Below are 8,765 nucleotides of genomic sequence, written 5' to 3'. Positions count from 1 at the left end.
ACAGAGATCCACCTGCCTCTGCCTCCCGAGTGCTGGGATTAAAGGCGTGCGCCACCACCGCCCGGCATGTTCAATATTTTTTATCCCATAAATCCTTCTGTTGCCGGGTGTGGTGATGCATCCCTTTAATCCTAGCACTCGAGAGGCAGAGACAGGCAGATCTCTGTGAGTTCAAGATCTGCCTGGTCTGCAAAGTGAGTTCCAGGACAGCCAGAGCTGTTACGCAGAGAAACCCTGTCTCGGGAAAAAGAAAAAAAAAGGAAAAAAAATCCTTCTGCTGGACAAATAAATAAACTACTTAGAGAGTATTCTCTTTGTCTTGTTCTCTTGTTCTTCCCCTGCCTGCTGGTGGAGATATTTTTAGAAGCTAGAATAGGAAAAAAAATAAATATACCCATGTGATTTTCCCTTTTGAAAAGCAGGCGCTAGCTATGTTCACGTATCTACAAACTGGAGTTTGATTCCAGGGAAGATCATCTGATCTAGTAAATCATACTGTGCTTGATTTGCTTGTAGAATTGCAACATGTGATTACAAGATTTTCTCTTGATGGAGGATAAAGTACCTTCTAGGGAATCCCATTAGACTTGTGAGTAGTTCTGCAATTGCAGATTTTTACTTATGCTTAGTAGAGAGCTATCTTGCTATACCTTTAACCTATTTATTTTAATTCGGCTCCTTTGAACCACTGCTATAACAAATCTAATGCTGCTTCCACAGAAATAGTCCTTCAAACTTTTTTGTTTTGTTTTGTTTTGTTTTTTGTTTTTCAAAACACGGTTTCTCTGTGTAACAGTCCTAGCTGTCCTGGAACTCACTTTGTAGACCAGGCTGGCCTGGAACTCACAGAGATCTACCTGCCTCTGCCTCCCAAGTGCTGGGATTAAAGGCGTGCACCACCACTGTCTAGCTAGGCCTGCAAACTTTTAAAGATTTGTTTTATTTTTGATTATGTGTATATGTGCATGTGTGTGCAGATATATGCATGTGAGTGCAGGTGTCTACAGAAACCAAAGGTGTTTGGCACTGGCTACTCCTGGAGCTGGAGCTCTAAGTGGCGGCTCATTGAAGTTTGGTCCTCTAGAAGAATCACAAGCATTTTTAACCAGCCCCAAGCCTTCTCGCCACTATCACATTAGGCTTAAATCCTCTCCAAGATGGATCATGTCATTCCAAGTCCTTCATATAACTTGATTTAGAGTCTTTTTCCATTCCAGTTCTCTAAACGCATATCAATTTGGAAATTTGTCAAGTGGGACTTTCTAAAATGAATGCAATATGGGCCGGAGACTTGGCTAGGTGGTTAAGAGTTCTTCTGCTATTCCAGAAGGCCTGAATCTGATTCCCAGCACCCACATTGTACAGCTCACAACCTTTTCTAACACCCAACTCCAAAGGGAGGGAGTTCTTATCTCTGGCCTCTGAAGGCACTATCGCCCATGTATTCACACATGTAATTCAAAAACCTTTAAAAAAAATCAGTAAGAACTTCTTAAAATTCCATATATTTCTTCATCTTCTGTGAATATTTAGGTATTTGTGTGGAGGTCAGAGGACAACTTGAAGATGCCAGTTCTACCTTTAATCCCAGCACTTGGGAGGCAGAGGCAAGCGGATCTCTGTGAGCTCGAGACCAGCCTGGTCTACAGAGCTAGTTCCAGGACAGGCTCCAAAGCCACAGAGAAACCCTGTCTCGAAAAACCAAAAAAAAAAAAAAAAAGATGCCAGTTCTCTCCTCCCACCATGTGCTGCTCAGTCTTGGTGGAACGTGCCTTAACCCTACTGAACCATCTTGCTGACGCCATATGTCTTGATTCTTTTTCATGGGTTCTGAGGGTCAAACTTGGGTTGCCAGGCTTTCATGGCTAACACCTTTATAGCCACTAAGCCATCTCTCTTGCCCTCAACATGTTATGTATCTTAAACAAATGTGATTTTAATGTATTCAGTACGACAGGATATGTCTAATTTGGTAAGACCAAAGTAAAGTCTTGCCAGTTTTAAATGGTCCCAATTTTAAAATATGAAATTTAATAGAAGTAGGTGTATGTTTAGCATAAAAGTAGCTATACACATAAGAATTGTTATGTATTGTTTGTGGTATATAGCCTAAAGAATTTTCCTTGTTAGTGCACAACATGAATAAGCTGTAAAGTGCGATTGTACATGTAGCAAGTTTATTCTTGGCTAGATACACGGAGCATAGTATATAGAAGGAACGGGTGACAGTCCTACCTTACTTACTATATTTCAGTCAGTTCTGGAATGCTGTGTATTTTTATTATCATTTTCTAAAATGTGGGTCTGTGAAAAAGCTTTTTAGCCCATAAAAAGTTTTCTTAAACCGGATATGAAGCTGGGTGTGGTGTCCCATGCCTTTAATTCCAGCACTCCCAGGAGGCTGAGACAGGCAGAGATATCTGTCAGTTCAAGGCTAGCAGGTGCACGGAGGAGTTCCAGGACAGTCAGGGTTACACCCAGAAACCTTGCCTTGAAAAGCAAAAACAAAGCAAAACAAGCCAGAGGTGGTGTCTTGAATCTGTAATCCCAGCATGCCTATGGTGAGATGGGAGGCAGAGACAGCTATGTCTGGCAGCTTGTAAGCCTGCTAGTCTCAAGTATGCAACGTGGCAGAAACAAGAGCTACCCTGTCCCAATCAAGGTAGAAGGTGAGAACCAATTATTGAAAGCTGCCTTCTGACACATGTCTTTCTCTCTTTTTCTCTCTCACTCCCCCCTCACACAGACACACACATACTTTAAAATGTAAACATAAGACACAGCACAGCATGGTCTTGTGTGCTCAGATACCAGCAAAAGAAACATAGATGTGACGAATCGGATATTAGAGGGGTAATGCAGAGGGTATGTGCTTAAAGCTTTGAAGTAGGAAGGCATCAACGTGCAACCTCAGCTAGGAAATTACACATTGGGTGACAAATTTGTCACCTCTCTGTGCATATCTGAAATGACCAAACGCACTGAAAGAATTGTTTTTAAGTGTTACAACTAAATTTTAATAAATAGGTGAATTTGCAAGTATACAATACATGAATATTAAGGATTTACTACCAAAGTAATGATTCTTTTCGGGTAGCAGCTACAGGTCTACCCTGAAGCCAGGGCCATAGCCCTAGCGAGCCGAGAAGAATGAGGCCTAGATGGGTATAACCTCTTTCGCTCTGTCTTTTTTTTCTGAGAGAGACTCACTAGGGAACACTGGCTGCCCCAGAACTCACTACGGTAGACCAGGCTGACCTCAAACTCACAAATTGCAATTGCGTTTGCCTCCAGAGTGTTAGTAAGCTGTTAGCACTGGCCTTGAGCCCTGAGCCCTGCCTCTGCCTCACCAGTGCTGGGACTGCAACCACATTCATATTTCCTTTTGAGATTTTGAAGGAAGAAAAGTAGTCAGCAGTAATAAAAGTAAATTAAGGATTATAGTCAGCAACCAAGACCACTAAAAATATTCTAGAACCAACTCAGGCCTCTTCAGGGTATCTGGTGCTTTCATTAGTGTGAGCAGTTTATTGTTTGTTTGTTTTTTTTCTAGACAGGGTTTCTCTGTTTAACATCTCTGGCTGTTCTGAAAGTAGCTCTTATAGACCAGGCTGGCCTCAGAGTCCCAGCGATTCACCTATCTTTGCCTCCTGAGTGTTGGGATTAAAGGTGTACACCACCACCACCCAGCAAACAATGTATTATTACAAAAACACTGTACCCAAGGCCCATTTTCTCCAAAGTTTTCAAGGTAGCCCCTTACTGATGGGTACCGTGATGTAAGAGAGGAGCAATGGTCAGGTTATAAGGTACAAATGTTTACTAAGTTTTGTCCCAACATTATTTTCATCACTTAAGACTATCAACTATAGGATTAACATTAAGACAGAAATCTTCGTTTGATGCCCAAAATTTCTGTCTACTTCCTTTTTTAAAAAAATATTTATTTATTTATTATGTATACAATATTCTGTCTGTGTGTATGCCTGCAGGCCAGAAGAGGGCACCAGACCTCATTACAGATGGTTGTGAGCCACCATGTGGTTGCCGGGAATTGAACTCAGGACCTTTGGAAGAGCACGCAGTGCTCTTAACCATTGAGCCATCTCTCCAGCCCTGTCTACCTCCTTTTGACTTTCCCCTGTGTCTTTATCACTCTGTAGGGAAGTGCTAAAGAAGATGATGGAACCAGTCACAGTGACAGCAATATTTATGATAACGTGAAAGTTATCATTGGCAACATAAAAACAAACCCCTCCATGTATATGTATGTAACCTTAAATGTCCTTGGGTTGTGGGACGTCTGGGGATGGGGAGAGAGAAATAAAGGGAGTCACCTCTCCTTTAACTGTTCTTAACGTCATCCTTGGTGCCTGCTGGAAAGAAATGTAGGAAGACGATAAAGTCTGTACTTAGAACTGTTGCACACAGCACACTATTGCTTTTATGGAGGCCATTGTTTTCACCTCTTCCGTTTTATGTGGACCTCTTCTTACAGATGATTTTGGACTGAAATTATTTAGGATTTTACTTTTGTGAGCATGGCTGTCATTTTTGTAGGAAATCAGAGAGTTCAAAGAGTGAAAGAGCCCACAAGTCTATTTCCGCTAAAGCAGTGTCCTGGAGCAGCCCTTCCGTGCTCTGTTCTCTTAGTACTGTTTTTTCCCCAAGTGCTAGTAGAGGTACACGTTTGATGTCCCGCTTTTTTCTCTAAACGGAGAAATAGGTAAGATAGTGCATGCCTTTAATTCCAGCACCTGGGAGGCAGTAGCAGGAATATTTGTGTGTTCTAGGTCAGCCTGATTTGCAAAGTGGCTTTGATTTGCCTCCTTCTCCAGAAGCTCTGGAGAGACAAAGGCTGACCTTGAGCTCCAGTCAGCCCCTCCTCCACCTCACCTTGCCAGGGACTCCACCTGTGACCCGCGTCACCTCATTCAGATTTCTGTTGGGGAGCTTCTGGAGAGCCTGATCTACAGAGTGGCTTCCGGGCCAGTTAGGGAGTTAGGGAGATAGCCTGCCTGCATTTTGCATGGCTAATTGTTCAAACTCCCTACCCCCACCCCTTTTAAGAAAAATCAGTGGCCTGTTTACTATTTGATAAACAATAAAAACAGTAGCACAAATGAAACCTTTATCAAAACCTCCAGTTCTTTCTTTGGCCTTTTCTGTTATACATAACACTGAAGTAAAAAAAAAAAAGTAATTTTCACATTCCCATTCCTTTTAGTAGAAAGACAACCTTTTTTAGTTCCAATATGAATGGGTCATATTTTTGTGTGTACCTGAATGACTTTTGTGTCTCTTCAAATTGCTGGTGTCAGCCTATTGACAATCGATTATACTTTCTCTGTATTCTAGGGAGATGCTCACTGATCTGAACTCAGAAGGTGAACAAGATGTGAAAAGAACTGCACCAGGTATCTTTCTTGCCGTTTGAATTGTTATTGAAGTCATATGTTGCATCCTTGCAGCCTGAGAGCTATGCAAGGAAAGCACTCATACTCATAAAAATTTTTTAAATGCCTTTAAAAAGTTAAAGACATTGCAAGTCAGGTATAGTGGTGCATGCCTTTAAGCCCAGCACTCCAGTACTCAGAGAGTCAGGCAGGTATCTTCACAGGTCAGCCTGGTTGATAGAGCAAGTTCCAGGAGACCGAGGGCTACATAGTAAGACCCTATCTAAACAATAAATAAGTAGACAGTCAAGGGATAATCAGGATGTAGCCTACTTGGTAAAGTACTTTCCTTGCATGCATGAAGCCCTTGGTTCAATTTCTCAGTACCACAGAAGCAGAACATAATGTAATCCCAGCATTCAGGATACAGGAGGGACCCTGTCCCATTCCAAGGATGACCTAGGCAGGCAAGGATCATTGAGGGTAAGGAAGGGCTTCAGGCAGTCACTATTCCCAAGAATCACACTGTGCCTTGGCCACAAGGGAGGACTTCAGCTCGGGGACTGTCCCTGGTAGTGTATAGTACCTTTTCTCACTCAGACATCCCCAGAAAAGTATCCCTTCTCTCTCCTTTGTTAACCAAGTCCAAGGCTCTACAACAAGGGCAAGGAGAAACCCCAGTAGGCTGGTCCAGCCAAGATCCCCCAGTGAGCAGATGAATGTCTTCACAGGTAGGGACTGGATTAGGGGTGGTAGCTAGCTATCAAGACAAAGAGAACTGAAAGGGTGTGGGAAGAGCTAAGACTACAAGTTTGGAAGGTCCTGCCGGATATGTTCAGATCCCACTAAGCTACTAAGCTGCGTCATTATCCCTCTCCTGGAACCAGAATCCCTGGGGCATTATAATCAGAAAGGCAATCCACACCCGGGGCTTAGGAGCTAAGGAAGGACTAAGCAGAATCTTACTCCCCAACCCCCACCCAGTCCTGCTCCTCGTAGACTCCGGCTTTCCAGAACTCAGAGTTCTGAGTATACAGACTAGACCCACTGGCCCACACTCTCAAAATCCTTGCTGCGCAGAATGGAGGGGACAGGAAAAGCTCTCTCCTATAGAGAACTAAAACCATGAGGCTGGAGAGATGGCTCAGTAGGTAAGAGTTCATATTGTTCTTGCAGAGAGCCCAAGTTTGGGCCCCAGCACCCGAATCGAGTTGCTGACAATCACCTCTAATCTCAGCCCCAGGGGACCCAACTCCCCTGGCCTCTATAGGCATTAGCACTCATGTAGGTAGCACACAGAGACATAATTTTTTTATCAGCTAAGCCTGGCCTTAGGTAGAACTGAAATCTGCTCATTTAAATCAATGTGACTTTTCTATCATCCACTTGTCTTAAAAAACTGAAGCTACAATTTACACGAAGGAAAAAGTTATCTCTATTTTTCAAGACAGGGTTCATCTCTGTGTAGCCCTGGCTGTCCCGGGACACACTCTGTAGACCAGGCTGGCCTCACAAACATCCTTCTGCCTCTGCCTCCCAAGTGCTGGGACTGAAGGCTTGCACCACCACCACCCCGGAGGAAAAAGATTTTATGGTTCCCGTAGTGCCTTCACTCTTTCACAGCCCCGAAACTCTGGTTAATAAGGCAACATTCAGAGGTGAAAAAGGAAATAGACACGTAAACGGTTAACATTTTCTGCATTGGCACGGGCACTCAGGCATGTTTACATGCAGATTTGAGGGCAAGCATCTTTACCAGCTCAACCCTCTCCAGCTCCTCATAATGCATTTTCACTTAGGCATCTCAAATAACTGAAATATTGATGTCTGGCTTTTAATAGAAAGAATCAGCTGGGCAGTGGTAGTGCATACCTTTAATCCCAGCACTTGGGAGGCATAGTCCAGCCTGGTCTATATAGTGAGTTCCAGGACAACAAGGGCTACACAGAAAAACCCTGTCTCAAAACACTGGAGAGAAAAAGAGAATCAGCAAGACTTGGTAATCCTTGGTAGGTTCCTTTTAAAGATGTGTAGAAGGGAGACATTACTGGAAAAAAAAAGAAAATTACTAAAAACCTTTCTTCCACAGATAATGCCATGAATCCAACTGATTAAACAAGGATCAAAAACACCTTACCATCACCTGTCCTCATGCATAAATGAAGTTGTAATGAAAAAAAATAACACCAAACTTGTTTTAAAGACAATGGTATCATCTTTACTCACATACCTGAAAGCAAATCTATACCAAACTGCTAAAACAAGTGGAAACTACTTGAGACCAGATGTAAAGTGGGGAAGATCTACTGAATCTTGAAGATTTTGAAGATGGAAATCCTTGTCCAGCTTGAGAAATCACCCCGAAACCATTGTCAAATCAAAAGTTTGTGTTATTTCTGTGTGACAGCTTCAAAGTCATTGCCCCTTCCTTGTCATACAAATTGCTTCATTTTTTTTTCTTTTCTTTTTCTTTCTGTCCCCTCTCCCCACATTGTGTTGGTTTTTTGAGACAGGGTTCCTGTGTAAACTAGCCCTGACTGTCCTGGAACTCGCTCTGTAAACCAGGCTAGCCTCACCTTCCTCTACCTCCCATGTGTTGGATTTAAAGGCATGTGTCACCATGCCTGGTTTATTTGCAAGTTCTTTATAATAAAGTTCTAATTTTAAAAAGAAGATATTTAAGAAACTAGGTAAAAAATTAAGAATACATTGTAATCATTCTTGCCTTACCAATTAGAATTATTTTTCCAGATCATCTCATTAACTACAAAAGTGGAAATCACTGTACTCACTGTCTTATAATAAATATTCAGACACCTAGATTTAAGAAAAAAGTGGGGGACTGGGCAGTGGTAGTGCACGCCTTTAGTCCCAGCACTCTTCCCTCTCCTACTTTGCAATCTTTACTTCTATTATATCTACCTGAGGACTGCTACTTTCAACAGTTGCCTATGATGTAGAATAAGCAAAGCAATAGAATTGATATTATAGAGGATTTACTTCTAAACTAGCTTAGGACATTAAGTCACACAAAATAGAATTACTTCAGGAAGTGCTACATCCAAAACACCTCAAAGGTATAAGTGGTATTCTAATCAGGCTTGTTAGAGATAGTGGAACGTAGGGTCCCTAAGATGGTGATGTTTATTTACAAGGAGTGTAGCCTTCTGGGCTCCATTCCCATAACAAAGGAGATAATTTAGGCTCTCAAAAGCACCTTAGTGTCTGACTCAAGAGAATCTGGGCTCAGGTGCAGCTTGGGTGGGTACCAACCTCTCACTAGAAGAGATAAACCTTGATGGTGTCTACACAGTGCCAACTCTGCGGGTACACAATGTGCATGAGCTGTGGAGTCATTGCTAGCTCCAC

General features: G+C 42.5%; 1 protein-coding gene across 1 annotated transcript in view; it reads left to right on the top strand.

Annotated features, from left to right (window-relative positions):
• The window catches only part of LOC101988697 (testis-specific protein TSX-like), an 11,374-nt gene extending 3,830 nt beyond the window's left edge, over positions 1-7,544 (top strand). Inside the window, exons 5-6 of the mRNA XM_026777338.1 lie at positions 5,359-5,417; positions 7,486-7,544. Coding sequence (XP_026633139.1) covers positions 5,359-5,417; positions 7,486-7,511 — 85 coding nt within the window. The 3' untranslated portion in view covers positions 7,512-7,544. The remainder of the gene's footprint in view (positions 1-5,358; positions 5,418-7,485) is intronic.
• Positions 7,545-8,765: the final 1,221 nt, after the last annotated feature.

The sequence above is a fragment of the Microtus ochrogaster genome, unplaced genomic scaffold, assembly GCF_000317375.1.
Source record: "Microtus ochrogaster isolate Prairie Vole_2 unplaced genomic scaffold, MicOch1.0 UNK57, whole genome shotgun sequence".
Taxonomy (NCBI): domain Eukaryota; kingdom Metazoa; phylum Chordata; class Mammalia; order Rodentia; family Cricetidae; genus Microtus; species Microtus ochrogaster.
The sequence above is the reverse complement of the archived record's forward strand: the minus strand, read 5'-3'. Positions and strand labels throughout refer to the sequence as shown.